At 41.1% G+C, this 25385-nt stretch overlaps 4 protein-coding genes across 5 annotated transcripts in view; 3 read left to right on the plus strand and 1 right to left on the minus strand.

Annotated features, from left to right (window-relative positions):
- Positions 1–10610, plus strand: part of mov10l1 (Mov10 like RNA helicase 1) — a 12209-nt gene extending 1599 nt beyond the window's left edge. Inside the window, exons 1-27 of one of the 2 annotated variants that reach the window (XM_019279612.2) lie at positions 249–430; positions 714–845; positions 962–1149; positions 1222–1381; positions 1682–1794; positions 1940–2127; positions 2473–2613; positions 2815–3120; positions 3324–3521; positions 3940–4054; positions 4401–4578; positions 4678–4748; positions 4845–4936; positions 5034–5089; positions 5523–5596; positions 5668–5740; positions 5812–5993; positions 6114–6260; positions 6518–6639; positions 6736–6835; positions 6990–7136; positions 7363–7536; positions 7737–7886; positions 8080–8187; positions 9461–9601; positions 9700–9791; positions 10346–10610. In XM_019279612.2, coding sequence (XP_019135157.2) covers positions 749–845; positions 962–1149; positions 1222–1381; positions 1682–1794; positions 1940–2127; positions 2473–2613; positions 2815–3120; positions 3324–3521; positions 3940–4054; positions 4401–4578; positions 4678–4748; positions 4845–4936; positions 5034–5089; positions 5523–5596; positions 5668–5740; positions 5812–5993; positions 6114–6260; positions 6518–6639; positions 6736–6835; positions 6990–7136; positions 7363–7536; positions 7737–7886; positions 8080–8187; positions 9461–9601; positions 9700–9791; positions 10346–10373 — 3441 coding nt within the window. In that variant the 5' untranslated portion in view covers positions 249–430; positions 714–748 and the 3' untranslated portion in view covers positions 10374–10610. Of the gene's footprint in view, positions 1–248; positions 431–713; positions 846–961; positions 1150–1221; positions 1382–1681; positions 1795–1939; positions 2128–2472; positions 2614–2814; positions 3121–3323; positions 3522–3939; positions 4055–4400; positions 4579–4677; positions 4749–4844; positions 4937–5033; positions 5090–5522; positions 5597–5667; positions 5741–5811; positions 5994–6113; positions 6261–6517; positions 6640–6735; positions 6836–6989; positions 7137–7362; positions 7537–7736; positions 7887–8079; positions 8188–9460; positions 9602–9699; positions 9792–10345 lie in introns of those variants that run through there. The other variant, XM_027272516.1, reaches the window with a different exon arrangement.
- Positions 10611–13862: 3252 nt separating this feature from the next.
- Positions 13863–15586, plus strand: szl (sizzled). Its single transcript, XM_010748696.3, has 4 exons — positions 13863–14294; positions 14455–14621; positions 14744–14836; positions 14944–15586. Exons 1-4 carry the CDS (start codon positions 14014–14016, stop codon positions 15252–15254), a joined length of 852 nt encoding a protein of 283 aa, XP_010746998.2. The 5' UTR covers positions 13863–14013; the 3' UTR covers positions 15255–15586.
- A 917-nt stretch (positions 15587–16503) lies between these two features.
- prl2 (prolactin 2) lies at positions 16504–18823 on the plus strand. The gene is made up of 5 exons (XM_010748700.3): positions 16504–16579; positions 16684–16871; positions 17009–17110; positions 18069–18254; positions 18396–18823. The coding sequence occupies exons 1-5, from the start codon at positions 16570–16572 to the stop codon at positions 18603–18605; spliced, it is 696 nt and encodes a 231-aa protein (XP_010747002.1). The 5' UTR covers positions 16504–16569; the 3' UTR covers positions 18606–18823.
- Positions 18824–19056: 233 nt separating this feature from the next.
- dbx2 (developing brain homeobox 2) lies at positions 19057–23729 on the minus strand. Its single transcript, XM_010748697.3, has 4 exons — positions 23205–23729; positions 21997–22080; positions 19976–20160; positions 19057–19594 (listed from the first exon to the last, which is right to left on the minus strand). The coding sequence occupies exons 1-4, from the start codon at positions 23470–23472 to the stop codon at positions 19403–19405; spliced, it is 729 nt and encodes a 242-aa protein (XP_010746999.2). The 5' UTR covers positions 23473–23729; the 3' UTR covers positions 19057–19402.
- Between the last annotated feature and the right edge of the window lie 1656 nt (positions 23730–25385).

The following is a 25385-nucleotide window of genomic DNA, read 5'->3' on the forward strand; positions in this document are numbered from 1 at the left end:
TATGGGCTGTCGAAAAGGCGATTCATTTAGGAAACTGAAGAATAAAAAAAAGAAAAAAAAAATAATAAACATTTGAAATACAATAGGGCTTCGCACGGTTTCGTGCTCGGGCCCTAATAATAAACATTGGAAATACAATAGGGCTTCGCACGGATTCCGTGCTCGGGCCCTAATTAATAATTTTTTAAATTAACCTACGTGGGTCACAGCGTCTCACTGGTTTGGCGTTGAATCATGGGATGCGGGCTGTCTTTCTGCAGGTATACCAAAGTTCTCATAACACCCCACCCTCCACCCCCATCGTCAAAGACGGATTGACCCGGCGCTCCTGCACACCTAACCCCGCATTTGGTCAAGTGCATCGCGGTCAAGGCTTGAAAAACAGCAAAGGCAAAAGCAAAAGACTTTTGGGCCCCCAGCCACGTGAAATGTAAATTTGTAAATTTAATTTTTAAAGTTTGTTTTCCAGCTACTTTCACGTACATGCCGCCATTTGCGCTAACGTAAAAAAAAGCTAAGCTGCAAGCCCAGCTAAGGCAACTTTGAACCAAACTTAGCTTTGCATATGTAAAATGGCATGTTTGTTTACGTGAACTTAGTTATTCGGTTAGTTTTTTATCAACTATTTTTGGTTACAGTGTGTGTTGCAATGCACATGCATCTAAATAACGTCATGCGTAGTTTGAACTTGTCCTGTGCTCTTGTTTCCTCAGTGTGGAGAGTCAGCTGCTCTGATATTTTTGCAGATATGCTCACTGCTGTGCGGTGCATGCTTTCTAAGCTGGTTTCTCCATTTTGGAGGACAGTAGATGTGGATGGAGAAGACATTTTGTCTGGTTCAACAGGTAAAATGCAGCCACAATGCAAACACATTCATTTTAATTTAAATAACCCACATTTAGCTGAATTGTTCTGCATTGCCTCATGTCTGTTTTTTTTTTTTTGCTCCACATTTCTTCAGCCATGGAGGAGATTCGTCACCTGCAGGGCAGTGTGGTAACCCAGCTGTGCGTTGACTATGGCATGATAGACGGTGCAGTCTACTTCACAAGTGAAGAAGTGTTGGGCGGGATTCCACTGAAAGAAGGCGACCTGGTGAACGGCATAGCGGTACGAGATGGTGCCCAAGGTGGATGGAAAGCCATTAGGGTGAGTTGTGTTTTTTTCTTGGGTTTTGCCCGAAATAGGACAGGCGTGCACCATTTAATGCTGTCGTTTTAGGTGGAAAAGAGTGCAGATGCTTGGGACGACGGAGGAAGAACCTCCCTAGAAGCTGACAGCATGCAGCTGAGACCTCTCATTGGCACCGTCACATCATTTGATGGAGATGGCGGCTACATAAACCAGACCACATACTTCCCACGCTACAGCCTTTGGGAAGGTACCGATGCTCACTGTACTTAAGACACTTAAAATCGCAAGCCTCTTGCCCCCCCCATGATGCTTTGCATAAACTGTTGTCAGCACCCACGGTCGCGTATCAGTCCCAGAACCGCTCAGCTTTTCCGACTTATTTAACAGCCTCATAATTTTCTAGTAGATGTTTCATTAGCTCTCAGACTGACAGTAAATTAGACAAACTCGCAGCCACACCGAAATTTATTAGCACTTGGCTGAATGCTGATGTTAACTTTCCTCTCTGTTGGCACAATTGTGTGCTTTCTCCTTTTTTTTTTGTGAGGTTATGAGCCAATGAAAGGAGACTGGGTCCAAGCAAAATATTTTATCAATCCTACCAAGTGGACCACCCAAGCTCAATCCGTGGCCCCTTTACGCTATTGCCGCTTGGACCAGGTAATTGCATACCAGCTGATCACCATTTAGTCCTTTTTTAAGTGAAAGCGTTGATGCTTAAAAAGTAAATTCATGTTCATTAAAATAGTTTGATTATAACTTATTTCATTCCCTCTCCCTCCTCTGACTGATCTGCTATCTCCAGGTGCATGTGACCAGTGTGTATGGTAACAGCGGAGTAGTGGAGGACAGTGTGTTCTTCAGTCTGGACTCTCTGTTACTGCCTGCTAACTACCAGCCTTTGCCAGGGCACCTTGTTAACCTGGTAATGGTGGAGAGCAGTCAGTCCCTCTTCTGTTGGAGGGCCTTGTGTATGGCACCCTGTCATCAAAGGTATTAACTGCAGCGTTTGAACTTGTGTGCAGAATTAACTTTTTTTGTCCACCAGCCAAATGACTAGTAAATGTTCAAATTTTACCAGCCACTCAATAGATTACCATTGTTTTACCTGCTACCTGACTAATTGTTTGGCCCATGAGATATCAAAAAAATAGTGAAACATACAAATCACACCTTTATGAGATCAAGAAGTGACTAGTTCTTTCGGCTCTATGTCTTTATCATCAGAAGTATGGCAAGAGTTTTTCATATTTGTTCAAATCTTCATTTTGATGTGTTGATCTAATTCAGATCTGCGATTTGATTGCTTTTTAAAAAATTATTATTCTTTCATTGCAGTGTGAATTGTTCTGCTAAACTTCTCCCAGAGGCTGAACTCCAGAGCATTTTGGAAAACAAAGGCGGGCTGGAAGTAACGGACTACAGCCAGTTTGGGAATTTGATGATCGGGGAGAAAAGACAGCTGGTGCTCTGGATACAGTGAGTGACCAAAGAAGAAACAAAATATTCATATTCTCACTGTCCAACAGTCACAAACTCATAAATTGTTTAGATTAGCATTGGTCATTGTCCTAGAACAAATCAGTTTATCTTTTCAACTTTTGTTAAAACTCGTAGACAATGAAATACCTGTTCCAGAATACAATTACTTTATAAGCTTAATCTTTTCTCTCATAACAGAAATAAAGGTTCAGATGCTCACAGACTGAAGTGCTGTGACTTTGCCGGCTGGGACTCAAAAGAACAGTTCACCATAGCTGCTGTCAAAGGGCCCGTACAACCGAGACAGAAACAACAGCCCGTGCCAGAGTCTGAAAACTGTCTTCAGTCTTCAGAAAAACAAGTCAGTGATGCAAAAGAGGGAGACAAAGAAAATCACAAGATGCTGACGGAGACTATCCATTCACCCAGTGTAAGGAGAGAGGATAGAGAGGTGGATATTCCTCCAGGAGAGAGGCTGTCTATTGCAGTAGCCTGTCAAGCAAAGTAAGTTATTAAATTTTTTAAAACTCTTGTAATGCCACGAGTGTAAATAACACGTAGAATGGAAACGTTTTTGACTTCCCTTATGTCTGGGCTTGCCATCCTACCATATTAATATTGTCTATACACTGACGTATCGAGTCTCTCTGTGGAGCTCTTTTTAGTATGATGTGTACAACTAAAATCCATGTGTGGACATTGTTCAGGAGCTTGGGAAGCTGTGCCGAGCTGCTGCTGTTGCACTTCTCCTCTTTCACCATCGGGAGGCGCCTGGAGGTCACAGTTGGCAGCGAAGAGGAGAACCTGCTGCAGCCTTCTGCACCCTACAGTCCCAGTGATTTGTGTCCGGTCTCAGCAGTGCCTACTCATGTGATCACTGTCTCTGCTCCAAAAGACACACCGAGGTATCAAAACAACCGATTCCATTGCTGCATGAGGATAAAATGAATTCCCTATCTTACAAATTACAGATTTAGCTATTGTAATATTTGCCACTTGCCTGTGCCCTACATTTCACTAATATATTACATTAATAATGGATAGATCTCAATGAATATTTGTATTTTTGCATGCAGCCTCCATGATATGATATGAGGAAATCATTTTATGTTTTAGATGGAATGAAAATATTTGAAGGAATGGATAAAACACAAACTTTATTAGTGTCCCCGTTGCTGCTTTAATCAAAGCTTTTCTTTTTGCCATATTTTATTGACTTCTGTGTGCATCATTGTTTTCCTATCTCTAAAACAAAAGCTGATATACAATAGAATGAGTTATTTTTGTCGTCCCTTGTTTGAGATCGACTTTCCCCCCCTGCAGGCTGACTAAGCGACGCCTGCCAAACTTCCTGCGTAATTACACGCTGCCCCAGGCTTTCAGAGATTGTGTGGAGACACATAGTGATGTGCTGGCAGTTGAGCCCAGCCTAGGAGAGGTGAGCGTGCCCATAATAATGTCAAAAAAAAGTTGCACATTAAGAGTCAGATTAGGGCTGCCTGCATAATTAATGTGTTGATTAATGGCGTGTTTAAGCACTCCTGTGCCATGAATGTGTGCCTTGTGAGCTTACAGACATTGCAGTGAAGCTCTGGGCTTCTACGTTTTTACAAGCAAGATGGTGTTATGATATTAACATTATTTTATTTAAATTGGCATTAAGGGCTGCAATTCGGTCTCTTACTTCATCCTTAGTGTTGAGGGGGAAGAAAAAATAAATAAAATTTGTCTCCAGAGATCAACTGAAATATCACAGTTTCCTTCTGCCGTGTCTGTTCGCTCAGGTACTGTCTCCATTCAACATGCAATCACGTTTCTCAGCCCTTCTCTGGCTGGAAGAGCTGCATGCAGAGAGGGAACTGAGAGAATTCACAATCCACGGAGCACTTCTCAGGAAAGGAGCATGCTTCCTGCACCTAGAGGTTCTCGGGTTGGCTGAAGGCAGACCGAGTCTCAATATAGGTGAGGAGGCCTCAGGTGTCTTTATTATAGCAAAGGCTCAAGTTGTTTGTTTTCTTTCCTGCTCAGCCTGAGATGAGTTTTGACAAATTTGCTCTGCAGGTGACAGAATAGTGTTGAAGAAACCGCAGCGTGACGGTATTACGATGGAGTACATTAGCTACGTCACAGAGGTACGGAGATGTTTTCGAAAGCATCTTCTATGTTCCGCATAATTAGATTGCTCTTTTGACTTTTGATGTGATCTAATGCTGCGGTTTGACTCACAGATCAACGATGAGGACGTGAGTTTAAGAGTGAACGCAGAGTTTCAGCACAGCTACCTTGGAGAACCGCTCGATGTTGAGTTCTCTTACAACAGGTAGGTTGGGAAAAGTGATTGCACTTACATTAATGCATTCATATCTCACCCAGAATGTGTCATAGTTGTAATCAGAGTACTTTGCTTGCATTGGCAGATTGACCATGAAGCGGTGTCACAATGCACTTGAGCAGACAAAACATTTCAGAGAGAGTAAGTTGAGGTTTTATTTGAATCACTTCTCATTTTGAAGTCAACTTAAAGCGCATGTTCTATGAAAGGAGTGAACATCTGGTGTTATTTTAGCAGCAAAGCAATGTACTATATTTACTAAATCTTCTTTTATTGGGAGGACACACGGTGACACTGGCTCAGAATTTGCTCCAGAGGGTGCTGTTTGCACCTTACCTCATCCTCTTCCTTTTGCCATAGTGAGACAGAGGGAAAGTAAATTTGCCTCTAGGAACAAAATAAATATATCATTTTACTCACCAGCAGTGTCTCCACAACTTCACAACAAGTTTGAAGGCTTAACTTTCTATAAGACACTTGTGTTTTTGATTTATATTGAAGCTCTCGTGGTGGTTAATATATCTAACTAATTCAGTAAGATTTAAATTGCTGTCATGTTCTTACTGCTGTGCAGTTCTCTTCCCATCTAGAGTGACTGTTCAGGCTCCTCAGTGGACAGGAACGTGGATAGACTCAGACCACAATGAGGTGAAAGAAAATAAGAACTTTAATGTCATTCAGTCTTGTTTTTATTAAACGTAATTCTATTTGAATGTCAGGCTGCAGCGATGGAAAATGGAAAGGTGTCGAGCATTTCAATTGACGTGAAGTCAAAGGCCACACAGACTAAAGGTATGGGTATTTTGATTTGGCACAAGCTTTGCCTGTGCTATGTCCGATATCATGTTTCTAATCACTTCTAGATGGAAGACTCCCAACGAAACCCATCCCCAGCAAAGGCCACTTCTTTAACCCGGAGCTGAACCCTCCTCAGAGAGAGGCAGTGAAAATGATCCTGGCAGGAGAGTGTCGGCCCACTCCTTATGTGCTATTTGGACCTCCAGGCACCGGAAAGACCATCACGCTCATAGAGGCCATACTACAGGTACACCACCAGTAAGACTCTTGATTAGACTAATAACACAATGTGTTCTTGAACAAATGCAAGCTTGTTCCAGTTCTCCTTCTCTGCTTGTGTAACTTCATAAAGTCTTTACACCCGCAGGTTTACCACTTTGTGCCGAGTAGTAGGGTACTCGTATGCACTCCTTCCAACAGCGCTGCTGACCTCATCTGCATCCGCCTGCATCACAGTGGCTTCCTGCACGCTGCAAGTTTGGCCCGTGTCAACGCTTCTTGTAGACAGGATGAGGTACTGCACAGCGTCAGGGAAAAGAAATTCACTGTGTGTTTCTTTGATCAAAGGGAAAATATGCATTCTCCTGTGTGCAGTAAGGTCTGCACAGATGCCAGTGCCATTTGCCACCAGGTTGGGCGGTACAGTTGTCAGTAATACTCTCTGAATAATAGATGAGGCTCTGATAACATTCTCTGTCTGCACCTTTAGTACTTTGCTTTATCATCTAAAATGTACATGCCATCTTGATGCAATGTTGTTGTTTTTCTCAGTCCATCCCTGAAGTGCTGAGACAGTACTCAAGGGCAGGCGAGGACATCCGTCATGCCTCTTTCCACCGGATTGTGGTCAGCACCTGCTCCAGTGCTGGCATGTTTCATAATATAGGACTACAGTAAGGCCTGCGCTGTAATTTGAACAATTTAAACGAGCAGCATTTGTCCTCATTTCTACCTCTTACTTCTAACTCCATTCACTTGTTTTTCTTCAGAGTGGGTCATTTTACACACTTGTTTCTGGACGAGGCCGGCCAGGCTACAGAACCAGAGTCCCTGATCCCTATGAGTCTTGTATCAGAGAGAGATGGACAGGTCAATAGCACTCATGCACTAACTGCATTCAGCCTTTTGTTTGTGTGCAGGCATTTACTTGTATGCTCATTTTCTCACCTTTTAGAGCTTTGATGATAACTTGTCTGGGGTATAATGATTAATAATGCCTGTTTTTTTTTCTCCGCCTGCTTAGATGGTGTTGGCTGGAGATCCCCGTCAGCTGGGTCCAATAGTGAAGTCCAAGCTGGCTGCTGCTTTTGGCCTTGGCGTGTCTTTGTTGGAGAGGCTCATGGCCAACCCGCTGTACTCCAGACAGGACTGGGGATACAACCCTAAGCTGGTTGGTACACTGCATGCTACACAGATGCTTTGTTACATGGTTCTGGTGCTGTGTACAGCATATTTCCTATCTTTATTTTGAAGTCCTTATACACCAGTATCATTTTATTTCTTGCCACTATTGATATCAGGTAGTTGTAACATGATTAGCACAGATATCTCATCTTGGAGGAATGTATTGGAGAGTACTTGGTAATGATGATAAAGCTGGTCTCCCACTACAACAGGTGACTAAGTTGATCTACAACTACCGTTCTCATGAGGCCTTGCTCACACTGCCCTCCAAGCTCTTCTATCAGGATGAACTGTGTTTTAAAGCCCCCAGGGACATAGTGGACTGTCTCTGCCAGTGGAAAACCCTGCCCAAAAAAGGCTTCCCGCTCCTCCTCCATGGAATTAGGGTGAGTGGTCTTTAGACTTACTTGTGTAAGAAATATGTCGTATGTGAAATGAGGCCTATTCTGCATAACATATTTAGCGCACATCTGCAGTGAGATAGCAGCACATCTGTAAATATTGAATCCTTGTTACACTTATGTCACTCCAGGTTAATGGGATTTTCAGCTCCCATACTTACATAACGGATTTTGCTTGGCCCTAGGGCACAGAAATGAGGGAAGGTAACAACCCTTCATGGTTCAACCCGGTTGAAGCTGTACAAGTCATGCTCTACTGCTGCCAGCTCGCCAAGAAGCTCTACAACCCAGTGAATGCCTCTGACATCGGCATCATTGCCCCCTACAAGAAACAAGTAAGATTGCACAATTTCAATTTTTTTTGTGTCTGTTTTTTGTAGTTAGGTCTCACATCAAAGCTTAGTTGCATGAGTAATCTAATTCAGTGTCATTTTCATTCAACGTCAAGTTGTTTCAAAAGGCTTCGAAATGTCGAAGTGCCTTTGCATGCTGTAACCCAATATGAGTCCTTGTTTTCTAACTCTGCAGTGTGAAAAGATTCGAGTGCTGCTGGGTAAGGTGGGCCTATCTGATATCAAAGTGGGTTCTGTGGAGGAGTTCCAAGGACAAGAGTTCCTCGTCATCATTTTGTCTACGGTAGGCAAAGAACATTTTTCCTGAGTTCGGTCCAGATATGGACCAAATGTGGAAAAGATTGGATTAACTGTGAAGGCTGCGAAACATTTTACAAAAATTGAGAGTGGTGGGACATCTGGGTTTGATCTACACAAAAAGATGCTTTGTCATCTAAGGAATTTGTTTTCAGAAGAGCAGTTACTCAACATATTGAGATTTGCGTTTTAGCCCCACCATGTGGTCACTAATGTTTCAGTACGTTGATTTGTCAGTATGCCCTAAAGGTACCACACTTTGAACCACACCAAAAACTCAAAGAAATCTTACAGAAATCATTTGTTACTATTTGCCTCTTTTACATTTTGGTGAGCACAAAAAGCTTTTTGCAGCTTTTTTTTTGGAGCCAATCAGTCTTATATATTTGATTCTGTCACACTTGCTTGCATGCTGCGCCGCATGTTATGTATCCAATGGCACAAACGGTAACGGAATATTGCCACAGCCAGACACACACCATTACTACAAGCCTCCTCCATGCGTGGCTCACCTGCTGTTGTATTTCAGGGGCAAAAAAATCAAAAAATTCGAGTTGCTGTGTTACTTTGGGTGACGTTGTTAGACTTACTGCCAACGATGGGGAAGGTCAGCAACACCACAGACACAAGGAGACAGGGAGAGAAAAGCCAGTGTGTATATGTGTGGTAGGAGAGGAGAACTGAGGGTAAAAGCAAGGTGAGCCAATTAAAGGTTGTGAATAAACGGTAAAATAAGACGGAGCAGTGACTGTTTTTGATTATCAGCTGAATTCTTTGCATACAAAAAAGCTCTTTTTTTTTTTTCTTCTTTTTTTTTCCGATTTGTTTGACTGAAAGTGAGAGAAGGTACCTGTACCTTTGTTCAGTTTTGGGGTCAAATTTATTTAATTGTCAATGTTTCATTATGAAAATACACATGTATGCTGTCAGGTCAGTCATAGTCCTTCTAATAGTCCTAAAAAAACAAAACAACAAAAAAAAGTGTGACTGGGCACGGCACTTTATAATATGAGATACACAGACAGTACATTTGCAATACTGTGCATTTTTACACTAATATCTTCAATGATATAGATGTATTTTTACTGTTATAAAATCAATAATCACAAAATTTCACATTAAAGCTGACATAAGATATAAGCCTGAACATAGCACTTTATTTACTGACCGCAGGGAGCATCATAGTCTATCATAACCTTCCCCGAGTTTACCCATTTTGGCAATTACTCTGTTATTTTCATTTTCTTATTATAACGTAGGTGCGATCTAATGAATCGATAGAAAGCGAGGATTTGCAGAGCTCGCTCGGCTTTCTTTCCAACCCCAAACGTTTCAACGTGGCCGTCACTCGCCCCAAAGCCCTCCTCTTAATTGTCGGGAACCCACACATTCTCATTAGGGTAAGTGACAAAACACTTTATTTTTAAAGAAATGTGTTTTTGTTGTCTTTATACATCCAGGCTATTGAATACTTCAGCTAACTTAATATCTTTTCCAGGATCCATGTTTCAGGACTCTAGTTCAGTACTGTTTCATCAACGGGGCCTATCTCGGGTGTGACCCTCCTCCCTCCCTAAGAGACTCTCAAACGTATGTAAACTGATCAGCTCTCATGTTCAGGTTTTTGTTTTTTTTACACTGTCATAGATGTGTTAATTGAATCATATTTTAGCATTGAGATCATGATAAGAAATGAATAAGGACAAGAAATGAGAAACTTCTCAATATAATATGGTCGAGTACAACAACACTTAATTATAACCTCTCAAAAACTGATTATAAACATACTAAAGGTCGATTTTGTGGTAGATCTTGCTGTGTTCAATTGCAGTAGAGTGTGGAGGTGTACTGAGTAAATTGACCACTGCATGTATGGTTGTCATTATAAAATTATTGAGATCAAATCTTGCTGTAATGTCAGGGTAAAGCATGACTCAGCATTTCTGCCAGTTTTAAACTTGTGTAATTTGAGTTAAAAATTGGATGTTTTAATAAATTAGATGGGCAACACTACAGAATATTTCCAAGATAAGCATTTATTTAGCACTTTTATATGATTGAGATTGATCACAAGAAGCTAAAATTACTTATAAAAGCATTAACAGTCCTGTTAATCATCTCCTGCTTTTTTATTCCTCCTACAGTGCTGCAGAGGAGCATAGGAGTGGATAAAAAGATGGTGTACCTCAGCTCCGTCAACCTGACTCTTACCATGTTCTAAGTTTGCCCCCCCTCCCCCCTCATGTTACCTTGGCTTGTCTCTCTTTTGACTGTTTAAAAAGTGAGCTGTAGCTGTCCTGATCAGTGTTAACTGAGTTGTTTTGAAAGGGGGAATGTCTTGTTTCTGCGAAAACCAAATGCAGATCCGCTCTGTGGTAGAAATAAAGATGACTGCTTATGTACACTGCACAATTATTTCTGTGTCCTGTGATTATTAAGTTGATGTGCTTGACTGTGCATAAGATTCTTCAATTAAACTGTCACAGATTATGAGTAAACTGTCGTGAACTGCGTCACAGCAGCAGAGCACTGAGTTCATCTGGCAAAGCTGTGCAGTAATGCTGCTAAAATGATTTGGACAGCATTGGCCCTATCTTTAACAGCCCTGCTTTTGTTGAGAACATAACATTAGGAGACAACATGTTAAGTTGTATCATGTTGAATGCATTACTTTGGTTTAGCATACTCAATCAATCTACAGATGTCTGCAGTTTCTGGGGGCAAGTTGTCTGCTCACCTCGGCGTGGCAGCGTCTGCCCACAAGGCCCGGAGACTGGATGTGACAATTGAGTGCTAGTGACAGTCTGCACAGGGACTGTCAGTCCTACTGGAGCCCAGCAGGATGGAGGGGTGGGGGCATATGGGGAAGAGAAAAGACGCAAATGGGGGGCTCAATCTCTTAAGTTAATGAGTCTCGTATGTGCAGGGAGGAGACAGCTTTTATCTGAGTTCACTGTGTGTTGCAGGGGAGGCCAGCTCAGACACCCGGTCCCCCCTCCTTTCCTTCCCAAGCACGCCTTTGTCTTTGATGTATATCTCAGGTGTTTGTGCTACTGTCCCAGTCTGCCATTGTAGACTCCACTATGGAGGGAAAATACACCAAATAGAATCTATATTGTGCTGTTAAAACAGTAACTGGACAGTAACTTCAGCATCTACAAACTGATACTTTTCGTAGCTGGATATTAAAGCAGGAAGATGACAAGGTCTTTTGTTTTCAGCGACCTATTGACGCTATTGTGTTGTCTGACTGTGCTCACTGAAAATTTGAAATAACCCTTTGAAATGAGTTTCATTTTAGCGTAGAATAAAAACCTGTGAACCAGACATCCCCCCCACATCCCAGTTAAATTACCATGGTTTGCTGTCGTAGTGAAAAGCAGCATCAGAAGCAGAGGAAAATGTTTCACAGAGCTGAGCTGTGGATGGGTTATTTCAGGGTGGATTTGAAGTTTTGTGGAACAGATTTATGTGAATCAGTGCTGAATCAGAAGAACTAAAGTACAAAACTGAAAATGATGTCTTGTTTACATGATGTAATACCAGACGGACAGTGTTGTGACTAAACATGACACATTTGGTCAGCTAGCTAGGATTAATAGATTATTTGAGGATTGTTTGCATTAGCAAAGACAATTCCTGGACATGGAGAACCCAGTGAAAATTCACTTTGAACCTCATGTTTGAACCATGTTTTGGCCTGGCAAATGGCAAGATAGTTATGTTATAAAGGTAAATGTCATTTAGTGTTTTTAAAAGGGTGTAATGGTGCAACTTTTGGCAGAATCAGAAGAATTCATTTGCCAAGTAGAAAACTGTCGTTGTTGTGTTGTGACTTTATTGACTGATACGGTGATTTGGCAAGAGATTTAGCCCAAAATAAACATGCATGTGCATTAGCAAAAAAAGCCTATGCCCTAAATCCAGTGACAGTGTTGACTTTGAGTCCATAGAAAGAAAGAAGCCTGTACAGCCAGATACATTAGTCTATCTATCTTGGAGGACAATTAATTGTTGACTTAGGTTGGGCATCAATTTTCATGGACTTTTAAAAGTCAAGTACTGTCTTTGCTGGATTGTCTGCTGGAGGTTTGTTTGTTTGACAGACAGGTGCCCAACCAGTCACCTTTTCATTAAATGAGGCAGGGGCAGGCAACACATTACCAACACAGACACGGTGTCTACAGGGCAGCCATTAGGCCCAACAACAGACCCCTGCTGGGCTCCTGGCAGGGGGAGCTTGTTAAATGTGTGGGCCTATTGTTCTCCCAAATTGGTCTGTGACTCTAATTGCCCAGTTAGTCCCCCTCTTATGGGCTGTACTCGTCTACCCGAACTGGAACCAGCCTCCACTCATCAGATGAGGCTGTAAAATTTGGCCGCAGACATTGCTAGAACGCAGGCACACAGAAATGGGAGTAGGGCCAATCGGAACTGCCTTTTACTTTGGCATGCCTGAAGACACAAAGACCATGTGGGGTAGAGACCTCCGATTCATGAAGGAAAGTCCTTGAAAGACCCACAGGCATCAGCCCCAGATATACATCTAAATCTGGAGACAGACGACATCCAAACAAATACGATGATGCTGTAATGTAGTTCTATTGTCTAATTAAGAGGCTTAAATACATCAGGCTGAGAGAACGAGACAGATTAGCACTTGTGTCTGTGCCCCTGGTCTGCATCTCGGGACGAGATCTCTCTCTAGTGTCTTGAGTAAGATGTTAAATGGATGTGACTGAGTATGTATGAGTCTGTCTGACGGCAGATTATGCATGATGCTCTGGTTATTTATAGCAATAAGCGTGACTGAAATAAAATGTATTGATTTTAATATACTGTCTTGAAATAGATGCTTTTCCAGTACACGTCCTCCAAATGAATATGTCCTTCAGGAAGGGCAAACAACCGCAGCATCACACACAAATTGCAGATCTTACTGTTATCACGTGAGGGCCATGTGTAGCAGCTGCTGATGCAGAAAATGCCATCGCTGCTGCATGCATCAAACAGATATTAGTATATTTGCATGTGGATCTGACTTTGAGTTATTGGCACATCAAAGCCAGGTGAGTCAGAAGAGACGCTGCTTTGCTAATGAGAAGTGGAGGCTCTGCAGATGAAACCCTCCAATTAGGAAGCAGGGGCACATGAAAGAGACTAACAATATGAAGGAGACTGTCTGTCTGTCTGTGTGTCTGTCTATAAATTTCTTTCTGAAGGAACTTTTAGAGATTCGGTTTGTTCTCCTCAGTAAAGATTTGGTTGTTTTTAATGTATCAGCCAATGCAAAAGAAAGCATTTTATTTCTCACTTATCGTGCTCAAATCTGATAGGATATAGTGAGTGGAGGAAATACCAAATGTGTTGTCTGTATTGGAAAGATAGTAGCCGGACTTGTCAGCCACATATTGTACAGTTTTTCTACCTCCTGTACCTACAGCAGAGTGCATGAAGCAGATTAATCCTCCTGAAAGCTGGTGCTGTGATTGCCCATTGTCCCCCACCCCCCACCCCAAACCCCATCACACATACCCACCCACCCTTACTTGCCCCTCCACCCCCCCTGTCTGCAGTCATCACAAAACAAGCCGTTGTCTCCAAACACATCGTCTCTGCGTCTTTGATAGGTAATTGATAACAGACTTACAGACTGATGGGGCTGGCTGACCTTGCTGTATATAAAGTAGGCAGGCACAAGCCACAAAGCCATTCAAGGACAGCAGAGGCTTCTGATAGCAAGCGACCCGTAGGAAAAGCTGCAACTATCTAACCTTGTGGACTCTCTGGATTTTGCAAACCCATCATCAGTATGGCTGTCTTCTTCACCGTGGCTCTCCTGGCTATGGCATGTCCTTTATCTGCATTTGACATGGGGCAGTCCACCCGTTGCGTCGCTATCCCCAACCAGATGAAGGTCTGCAAAGACGTTGGATACTCTGAGATGCGACTCCCCAACTTTTTGGGTCACAGCAACCTGGAAGGCGAGGTTGTACCACGTTCAGAGGACTGGAGGCCCCTGTTGCAGACAGGCTGCCACCCTCAAGCCCAGGCCTTCCTCTGCTCTCTTATTGCCCCCGTCTGTCTTGACACGTAAGTAGATTTTGACATTTTTTTGGTCCTTTTATTGCCTTTTTTCCTCTTAAATACTTCTCTAGAAATGTGTAAAACATTATTTTTTCTCTTAAACTTTGTTGTTATTGCGGTAATTTTGTGTTCACTGTGTAACATTTTGTCTTTTCTTACCCTACAGTTTTATCCAGCCATGCCGTAGCCTGTGTGTGGCAGTGAGGGACAGCTGTGCCCCGGTGCTCGCCTGCCAGGGTCACCCATGGCCCGAGGCACTTGATTGTGATCGCTTTCCATCAGAAGAAGACATGTGCCTTTCTCCGCACGCAAAATTCAGCCACTTTGCCAAAGGTATGCATTGACCACAGACTAATTACTAGAACTCAGTTTTACTTCACCGCTATTTGTCTTTAAGATCTATATGAACTGTATATCACCTACAGTTTTATTAAATATTTTGTTTGTTATCACAGACTTGCCCAAACCTGCCTGCCAAAACTGTCCCTCTGTTGAAGAAGCTCCTGCAATGAAAACAGTCCTCGATGCTTTTTGCCAGCATGATTTTGGTAAGTTTTGAGATTCTTTCAATACATTGTGGTTTGTTTTCTCAGAATTGTTTTTATCTTTCAAAAACCAGATTATTAATTTGTTTTTCTCTCTCTCTTCCCAACAGCTGTGACTGCCAAACTTCATCGTCGTCGCATATCCACGGGAGAGCCAGAATTTGAGGTCGAGGGCAGGGTTGAGTTTATCCGCCAGGGACCTCTGCTGCCTTATGACACCCAGCACCTACTCCAGCAGTGGCTGCTGATCAACAGTCGATGTGCCAGTGTCCTCGTGCGTCCTGGAAGGTCACAGCTTTATGTGCTGACCGGTTCTGTGCAGTTCGATGGCACCCTTGCTCTCACCCGTCTCTTCCCATGGCACAAAAAAGATGCAAACATCGCGGTGGCCGCTCGCAAGTGGAAGCACCACAGATGTTAAATGGACTCATGTATCTGTGTTTATGATTCCACATCTAAAACACAGGATTTAAGAGAAAATAAGGGAGACATTTTGAGATTTTGGAGAGTTTCTTGGCATTGGGTGAGCAGTAAGCTAAATGGAAATGTATATGAGGGGAGCTGGACTCCTTCGCCTCCCTCAGCAGCTCACTACCTCATCCCTGCTCTGACAGCACACAGTAATGGAATGCACTAAGACTTGTACATAATATTAATAAATGTAAATTGATTGTATATTATATTTTCTATAAGGATAGTGGTGTATTTATGACATCTTTTTTTATGTGCATTTTATATGGAAAAGGATGACAATAAAATATTTGTTCCGTGAAAATCTACTTGCTGAGATTTTTTTTGTAATATTCAACTGTTCAACTGTTTTGTTGACCATACTGCGGCAAACGCACAATCAAATGCTTTTATGTGGTGAATTTTCAAGTATAGAAAAGGGTATAAAATAATAGAGATCGACATAAAACATGCATGCATTTGTTTCATGTGGATTTTAGCCCATTTTGCCTGAAAACCTTCTACTTTTGAGCACCGCGATAACATATTCTGTCAGTATCCAGTGTCTCTGGATAAGTAGTGGAACTGTTAGGAATGACTCATGACTGTATTCGTTGTAGACGGCCTGTGGAATTGACACACTTTGTAGCACTAATGAGAAGATAAATCACTCACTTTCCATCTGAATAGGCTAATTTTCACTACCAGACTGAAGAGTTCAAGCCTGGGTTGTCGAACAAAAGGGCTTATTCTATTCTCTTTTGTGATACTATTTGTTTTTATGTTGCCTTGTTATTTAAAATAAATGCTAAAATGCTTTCAAGATATTTGAATATTGTTAGTTGCCCCAATTAGGCTAATTATGTCCAGTGTTAGAATTTGTAACGGTGCACCATTTATGTACTGAAAGAGAAATATATTGGGGCTTTTACATAGAGCAGTTTGTTTAACTTAAAGTTGCATGTGGACAGTCGGTGGCCTGATTTAATTTCTTCTAACACTTGGGATGTGAGCACAGCAAACTAAAGTTCATTGCTTGAAACTGGCAAGTACATTGTGTGACAACTTTTCTGCCTGGGTTAGCTTTGTCTGCTCTCGGCTGAGCAGATAACTAAGTGAAGCATGCTGTATGACGTGCAGAGAGAAGAATCATGTTTTTTTTTTTTTTTTTGTAAAACCAATTTGTTTAATAATCGTCATCACTGTGTGAGTACAGCTTCTGCAAGAGTGGTTGAGGGGAAAAGAGCTCCACTCATCATCTGGAACTCCACTGCAAGAACAGAGCCATGAAAAGGGGTAAGATGACAAAGATGACACATGAAATTCAAAGTTTTTAAAGCTTTTTTTCTGTGTATTGTTATGATTTTCAGTGATAAAAAGTTTTTTTTTCCCCACCTCAGTTTGGTTTGCTGTACTAGCACTGGTATACCTGGAGCACCTGGAGCTTTCCATGAAGGTTGGCACTGCGCCGATATGTGCCTATGGACAGGCTGGATGCCACATTCTTTCCCTGGCAGATTTCTTTGACCGGGTCATACAACAGTCTTCGAGAATGCACGGCATCTCCAGTGATCTGCACTCTGAATTTGTGAGCTTCGACACCGATCATCCATCACCATCCATCACACTTCGACCTCCATTCATTTGTCATCAATCACCCTTTGTGCTGGCCATTTTTCAAGCCCTGATATCACTGTGTGTGATAATGTGTGTCCGTCTTCACAGGAGCAATATTTCTTTCCCAGCAAGAACTCCATAGGAAAACGGAAGTGTCACACATACGCCATACTGACACCAGATGATAAGGAGAATGCACAAAGGCTAGGGGTGAGTGATGACGTTACAAATTTTATGTGTGGCCATAGCTGCTCGTGCACATAAGTGATGTCACTGAAGTTTCTGCAAGGTGTGTGGAATTAGGTTGTACTTTACTGTACAGTGTTAATTTCGTCAGACGAGACGAAATATGTTCGTCAACGACCCTTTTTCCTTTGACGAAGACGAGACGATGACAAGACGATACAATGTTCTAAAAACACTGACGAAAAATGTGCCAATGTGCGTTTTTGTTGATGAATAAAAACCAAACGAAAATGTCATGCAAGAACATAAATGTCCTCCTTGTTTTCGTCTAGAAAGTCCAGTCCTGCTGTCATGTGTTTGTGCCAGCACTTGTTTTACTGTACCCATTTGCAGCCCGACGTTATTAAAATGTGCGCACATGGCATAACAGCCAAGAATGAGTCTAGCCTCCCCATTTGTGCTAAACACTAACAGTGATGGACTCATCTGAATAAAACATTTTAGTAGATGCAACCGGCATAAAATCTATTTATTTATATTGAAATTTAACAATTGCACGTAGAAGATGACAGAACATGTCATAATAGGGTGTACCTGCTATTAGTAGAGTAAACAATGAAATCAAGTGCATATTAAGTGTGTATTGAAACAACAGACAAGACACTTAGCAAAGTTGCATTGAAGATGAATTCATTCAGTTCAGTTCAATCAAGACATTTAATATGTTAGCTGTGGAACACAAGTGAACTGGAATTAATAAACAAAAAAATATTCCTGAAATAAATAGAAAAAGACTAAAATGTTTTGACTAAAACTAGACTAACATTTTGAGACTTTTAGTCGACTGAAATATGACTAACAAAAAAGACTAAAAGTGACTAAGAATGAACTTTGAAACAAGACTAAGACTAAATTGAAAAATCTGTGACAAAATTAACACTGCTTTACTGCCAAGTTATTTAAGCAATTATTTCATGTGCAGAGAGAGGAACTGACAGAGGTTATCCTGAGGCTGCTGGAGGCCTGGGGTGACCCCCTGTCACAACTGTACTGGAGCATGTCTCAAGATCAGAATCAAGACTTCAACCATTACAGCTCTAACAAGGCACTGGAGATCAGTGATATGGTGCATGAGCTGAGGGATGGAGTGGAAAAAATGGCTGAGAAGGTTAGGATCTACTGAATCCTATCGTTATTTTCACTGGAATGTATCATCACGTCCAATTATTACAATGCTTATGATGTGACATGCATTTCTTTAAAACATTAATTTTGTACCTACGGTCAATTTTTCTTCTGTCCACTTCAGATGAAGCTATTGGGAGTGCTCGGTAACACTGTCAGTTACATCTCCCCTGAGAGTTTGGTGCCCTCTTCTGCCTTGTCCTTCTACAAACAAGGAGAACTCGACTCACTGGACCATCATGATCTACTCTACTGCTTCCGCAGAGACTCCAACAAAGTCAAGAATTATCTCCAGATCCTGAAATGCACCACCCTTCCTGGACTGGACTGTTAATAGTAATAGCAATAGCGTTTTTCTTTCTTATTTACCGTTAACCATGATAGTCTTACTGTTGTCTTACTGTGCTTACATCCTTTGTAATGGACGCAAGGGACCTCTGCTGCCTTCCATTTATAGTTGAGGATTGTGTCTGCCACTTGCAATATTGTTGTCCAAGCTAACTGAATAATTTTGCCATTGAGCATGTAAAGGTAAAAAAAATAAAACTTAAATAACCCCTCATTATCGGTTTTGGTTATCTTCTTATTAATGGGGATTACATTTCTACAAATTTCTAATTAATTGTATATTAGTAACATATAAATGGATTTGCCACAGAGTCCAACACGATAAGAATATAATTCAAACACTTTATTTACAGTTGATCTCAAACAAATTATTTACAAAATATACCAAGTCAAATGTATTAAAAAAATTCTGTAAAGCTGATCAAAATGTGGATAAAAAAAGATCTCTAAATGCCTTCTATGAAGTCACTAATTTGTGCCTTTAACTGATTGCAATTACAACTAAAGAGTGGGAATTTTTCCTGGAAATTCTTTTCAGTGAATTGCTCACTGACGCCAGTGAAGCGCAATAATTTGATTGACCAAGCGACCATTATATTTATGATGCAACAACACAATTTTATGCAATGAAAATGTTAATATCACCATTGTTAGTCTTCACAGTGTATTTCATTGACACATTTTAAACATCCTCCCAGCACTGTAGCCTTTTTACAGTTTTTTTTTTTTTGTGTGTGTGAATTTGATTCAGTCATTAGTTTATTTTCCACTCATTACAGCCTCTCATGTGTCCCTGACACTCTTCTGTGGCGGTGATCTCTCTGTTTTTGCATCAGCGTGATTCTGTGATGGTCGTTCCTCTTCCTGAGCGAGACCTTGGGCCATAAGTTCATCCATTGGGGAGCGAGTGTTATGCACCTCCTTCTCCTTACAGTTCCTCCACTTCATTCGGCGATTCTGGAACCAGATTTTCACCTAAAGCGGAGAATGGAGAAGAACTTCGGTCATTCGGTGTTGTCCATTCATTTTTAGCCATTCTAGCAAACCGACCAAACAACCAAAGTTAAATGTATTTAAATGAAATTTTGTTCATACATTCATGGTTTGAACAAAAGAGGAAAGATCCTACTGATTTTAGTAGGTAACATGGCTGTAGACTCTTTTCATGTTTTAAGGTAATATTCATCTTGGTTTTGCTGACTTACATCATGTTGCTGAGCAGGATTGAGGGTTTTTATATCAAGGGTGCCGTTGATGAAAGACGATAAACACACAGGATGAATGCACAAGTTCTTCTTAGTGTCTTAAAATCAGATTAATCAGGCAAAAAAAATGTTTTTATTTATACTCAATTACCTGTGACTCCTTGAGACTGAGATCCGCTGCCAGTTTGTTCCGGTCTGTTTTGCTGATGTACTTCTGTCTCCGAAAAGTTCTCTCCAGCTCTTTCCGTTGTTCTTCAGAGAACACAGCCCTCCTAAGGATCCCTCTGCGTGATTTAGGACTTATATCAGCAGACCACATTCGAATATTTGCTCCCTCTGAAACATAAATTGAAAAATAAAATCTTATCAGTTTAAGTGTGTTGACCTAAGCCACTACACATTAACATCTGTGAACTATGGGGTCATTTATTGACTAAGTCTGTTGTTATTAGAAGACTGTGGAAATGATTGTAAAGGAAAGTACCAGGCAGAGAAAGTATCATTCATTGGCTAAGAGGACTGTGGATAATTTCCCCAAGCTTTCCATGACGCAGACATTTAAAGGCACAAAATCCAATTATTTTCACAATCAATATGTAAACTTTACCAACCATACCACATTTCCTACCTTTTCAAGATCATGCCTGTTTTTTCACACTCGCTTTATCACTCACTTTTTTTTGTTTTTTTGTCCAATTTAACAAACTCGGGGTGACTAAAGAGAATAGAATGCCACTTCAGCTGAGAAAAAGGGATTCGATGAACTGTGAGGAGCAATCCCACGCTACTTCACTCACAGGTGCACGCACAACAAAAGTCAAATGGAACAATTTATCCAATCCATTCAACGTTGCCTTTTTAATCTGTACGACAAATCTGCACATAGACCACCTCTAGGGAGCACATAACAGGTTTGGACATGCTTCTCACTTCTCTATTGGGACTCAATGGCTTTCACTTAAATAGCTGATTACCAGGTCATTCCTGGGCAACGTGTGTGTCTACCCTAGTGGGCCAACTATAGAGCCCTGTGGGATACCAACAATAGAGCCGTTCATTCGAAATGCCATTACTCGATGGCTCACTGGCCCAACACTAAATCTTTTCACTTGCAGGTATGAAGCCAGTTTGTATGTGAAGATGAGCTCGAATAAGTCTATAAAAGTCACTTTCATTGAATGCTTTATGTCCCAGTCAAGAAGTCTCCAATGGGCAGGAATGAGAGTTGAAGGACAGGAGAAAGGAGGGGGGTCGGCGAGGCAAGCTCTTTAGCCACACAATGGCTGGGGGATGTTCCTGGTCCAGCCCTCTTCTGTAGAGAAATGGGTACGTTTTTTGTGCTAAGCGGAGTTCATTGCTGTGGTGAAAAATTGCAGTGAGGTCGCGTGTGGATGGTGGAGTGAAAGTGCCAATTGGTCACAGCCAGACTTGGCATTGTTGTGTTGCTGGGCACTGTGGGAAAGTGTCAGCCTACTAAGAGGACTTCAGGGGACATGTGGGATGAGGGCTTTCTGATTTGTGCCTTTTTCCACAACATTTGACAGGCATCATAGGTTCCATCAACTAATAACTTCCAATTGCTGTGGGACAACGCCAAAGTACAACAGCTGCTAGTTTTAACTAATACTACCAGAGCAATATAGTACTAGTACTCTTAAATGATGAAATTAAATAATTTGAAGCACAACTCAGAGGAAGATTGCTTTAGGAAAACATTTCAGGCGCAATTACAGGTTTTCTTAAATGTTTTCAAATGTCATGCAGTCTGAAAATTTAACTTGAAGATGTTGGGATTCACTTCCAAACTTATTAAAATGTGCTGAGGGAGTGAAACAATCTGCCTTATTCAGCAGTAAGATTCCACACCTGGTAATTATAATCTTAATATGACAGAAGACAAGATGTTTATTAGCTCTGCATATTTGCGCTACTAAGAGTGTGTATTTGCAAGTACAAAATAGGGGGCCCCAGGGACCCTTAAAAGCCTTGCAACCCACCCCTCTTCCCTGTTCTAAACAGCCGTGAATAGTTATGAATAGAGCTGTGCAGAGTTGAGCGGAGAATTAGCTCTTTGGCATTGCATCAGTAATTAGCTGTGGAGAGCATGAGAGACCCTGCTGCTAATGCTTAGAGAGTAGCTGAGGCATTGCTGATGAGGCATAAAACACTCACTGGAGAAGACAGGAGGGGGGCTGGACCCACCACAGCACGCCAGCAGATATTGCGGGCTCCGCAGGAAAACACTGCTCAGTACACCTGCAAAGACAGATATTTATGGTCATGGAGTAACCAGGCGAGACAGGTGTGATCCACATGGGACTATACCTGGATCTATGTCTGGAGTACTATACTGTCCAATTTTTACAGTTGCATTTTATCTAGATATTGTAACTAATAACAACAGCGCTAAGCTTGAGGTGATGCATACAGATGGAACAATTTTTGTTTGACATTAGATGTTTGAACAGCAAACTTTTATTTGAAAAATACCCATCATCAATTAGAAGATTACTTGCTTCAGTAATAATTGGGTTAAACAAATTAAGATGCCGTAATTAGAAAGTTCCTATAATTATATTTGCACATATTTAATTTTAATCGTTTCATTTATCTTTCTCAGTACTCTTATCTAGTGTTGATCTGTTATTAAAAGGTCTAATTTTCTTTAATGAATTATATTTTATATTTGATATATTTTATGTGACTTGTCCAGCTTGTACCCCGCCTCTTGCCAGAAGTCAACTGGGGTAGGCAGCCCTGCCGTGACCCTGATGAGGATAAGCGGTTACAGATAATGGATGGATGAATATATTTTATGTTAAATTCAATTTAGTGAAATTTTAAGCACCCAAGTTTTAAAAAGTGTTGCACAGAATTATTAAGTGAGCTAGACTGCACAATTGAGCACATCAGTGGTTTAGACAGACCTATAATCACATTTGGAAAACAGTTATAATTAAATATAATTAGTTAATAAAAGAGGACTTTAAGTTTTTCTTTATTTTGGTGATATACAGGAGGACATATCTGCAACAGCAAAGCAGGGAAAAGTTAATGGTTTCTACTCTTTCTTGCTTTAAGTAGTAGTATTTAAATATGCACAATGACATGTACATGTCAGTATATGCATCTTAGAAAGACACATGCAATATTTAATCTTACAAAGATGCACATAATATAGTTAAACTTTAGATTTAACTAATTTTAAAATTTGACAAGTTAATTTAAATGTATTCTTTACATGAATCTTAAATATTAGAATGAATACATTAAATATTTATGGAAAAAAAGACAATGTTATTAAGTCAGTATAACTTAATTAATCCATGACATAATCTAAATACTGTATATTTGCTTTTTTTAAAAAAAATTCTGTTTACCTGAGTGTGGCAGAAGTGGTCCTCCTAAATCTTTCACCTGCTGGGGACTGTGGGCCTGGCTTTGGTACGCTCCATGCTCAGAGCCCCAGATTCTCCTTGGACGGTCACATGCCACTAGTCTCAGGTGTCCACCTCCTATCCCATCCGGACGGGCTGAAGTTGTCTGTGACTGCAGCAGATTGTCAATAAGAAAACTCTTTCCCGAGTTCCCGAAGCCCGGTAAAGCAGGAGGAGAGCCAGCCATGTTCCTCCTCTGAACTGAGACCATCCTGTTTAGAGTGACCCGAACACTTGAGTCCCCTCTTCACCAGTCACAGCTCACTGACACTAAATTCTCCTTTAATCCCTTCTTGAGTGACCAGGCCAACTTCATTAAACTCTGAGGAAAACAAAAGTTTTCTGCTCTTCCTCTTTTGGGCCTGCACTTTGCTACAGGGCTGTGTCGTGATTGGCTGAGAGGCTCTAATGTGCTTCTCAATTCAGATAAGGCTGGGGTCCTTTCTAGAGTGGCAGAAGGTGGGTCTGGCTCATTCATTATGTCAACTAGCCTATTAAATGATAGACACCAGAGACAATGAACTGCTGGCCAAAGTTTAACATGCACCAAACAGTCTTCTCCAGTAGTAAATAGTTTTCTCTTTTCTTCAGCCTCCCATTGTGCCTCATACAAACCCCCTGAGCAGTTCATTTGCAATGTGCTTTTTTCCCCCGTTTCATTTCAGAAACATCGCTCAGTGAGGGTTTTTTCTGCAAATCATTCAAAAACAGGTCACGTTAGTGCGAATAAATATGGGTTCGTATAGTAGTGTAATTAAAGTTGAGATGCTGATGAAAAGAAAACTATTTTTTCTTCAAGATAACACAACCTACATCAATTAACTTTTAAATAAAAGTTAATTTTTTTAAACAAATTTGGAAGAACCTTGTTGTTTTCCAAGTTTTTTTTTTCTTTTAAGCTGTATGCAAGTGCAGTAAGAATTGGATTCATTGTTCCATATAAATGTTAATGTGGATGCAACTGTACTTCATAATACTATTAAAGCTACTTATGCTCACAGACTGACAGTTTTGACATTGCGTCTTTGCAAAAGTGATTTTTATAAAAATTTAAAAAAAGACAGTATTATTCTTTGCCATGTGGCTCCACAGGCAACAGACTCAACCCCTTCAATATTGATTCAGTGCCAGAATTCAGTGTAGTGCGGGCATATGCTGCATATTCGAGGGTTGCAACTGTAAAATAAAATAAAAAAACACTCACGCAAACAAAACACACACACACACATGGATGTAGTGATGTTTTGGTAGAAACATGTCCAATGAGAGGCTTGTGTAACCTTTCACACTGCAACTAATGATCCTCAACATCATAATAGAAAGTCCAACAAGAGAGGGGCGACAGAGCCAGAGTTTAGGCACAGTAAACAGGCATATCCACACTGGTCGGGGGTGCATGTAGGGGGGGCAGCAGGGAGCTCTTGTCTGCGCGTGTAGATACCTCATGCTGAGCATGGAAATTGGCCCAGACAGCTCAGCCTATTGTGTGATGGCCAGGGAGCCAAAGGTTGCTTGTAATCAAATTTGAGGTTTTTATTCCTCAGACTGGTGGAGAAGGCACAGCGCTCTGTCACATGATGAGTGTTAGCGAGTCTGTGTGCACTATCTACTTTTGTGTAGTGAGAGTGTGTTAACATGCTCCACATAGACCAGAGGCTGTGATAGTCCCCCATGGCTTTTTGTTTGGTGGAGAGTCATTTGTATATATGACACAAGGAGGGAACCCCCCCACTGTTCTGCAGTGTTCTTATTAACTGTAATTGTACATACTTTGAAAGGACCCAGATTAAGGTGAAGGTATGTTTTATGTGGTAACATTAAGGGTATTTGTTTAGTTCCCACTAGTTTCCACTTGAAGTAGCCTTTTTCGGCAACAAATAAGAATTTGTGGCAAATTAAAAAGCTGTTACGAGCACCTCAAAACTAACAACACTAAACGAGAGCTTCACGTATTCTCGTTCAAACCGTATATATTTCTCTGTGTTCATTGATATTTTAGGTAGAACCAATCTCACGCGACTTTACGCACTTTTTTCAAAAGGCATCGCTAAGAGCGTATCATCATTAAGATTCACCACTTCGTAATTAGTCAGATTCCAATAGAGCTCTCCAGGAGAGGGAGGT

The sequence above is a fragment of the Larimichthys crocea genome, chromosome XXI (assembly GCF_000972845.2).
Source record: "Larimichthys crocea isolate SSNF chromosome XXI, L_crocea_2.0, whole genome shotgun sequence".
NCBI lineage: Eukaryota > Metazoa > Chordata > Actinopteri > Sciaenidae > Larimichthys > Larimichthys crocea.

Excerpts from the sequence above, each read along its gene's own strand:
- szl (XM_010748696.3), top strand. The coding sequence starts at position 14,014 with ATGGCTGTCTTCTTCACCGTGGCTCTCCTGGCTATGGCATGTCCTTTA. Across the intron at positions 14,622-14,743 it reads ATTCAGCCACTTTGCCAAAG|ACTTGCCCAAACCTGCCTGC; the intron begins GTATGCATTGAC and ends TTGTTATCACAG. Across the intron at positions 14,837-14,943 it reads TTTTTGCCAGCATGATTTTG|CTGTGACTGCCAAACTTCAT; the intron begins GTAAGTTTTGAG and ends TCTTCCCAACAG.
- prl2 (XM_010748700.3), top strand. Across the intron at positions 16,872-17,008 it reads GTGATCTGCACTCTGAATTT|GAGCAATATTTCTTTCCCAG; the intron begins GTGAGCTTCGAC and ends CCGTCTTCACAG. Across the intron at positions 17,111-18,068 it reads AGAATGCACAAAGGCTAGGG|AGAGAGGAACTGACAGAGGT; the intron begins GTGAGTGATGAC and ends TTTCATGTGCAG.
- dbx2 (XM_010748697.3), bottom strand. The coding sequence starts at position 23,472 with ATGGTCTCAGTTCAGAGGAGGAACATGGCTGGCTCTCCTCCTGCTTTA. Across the intron at positions 22,081-23,204 it reads ACCACTTCTGCCACACTCAG|GTGTACTGAGCAGTGTTTTC; the intron begins GTAAACAGAATT and ends CTGTCTTTGCAG. Across the intron at positions 20,161-21,996 it reads CCCCCCTCCTGTCTTCTCCA|AGGGAGCAAATATTCGAATG; the intron begins GTGAGTGTTTTA and ends TTTATGTTTCAG.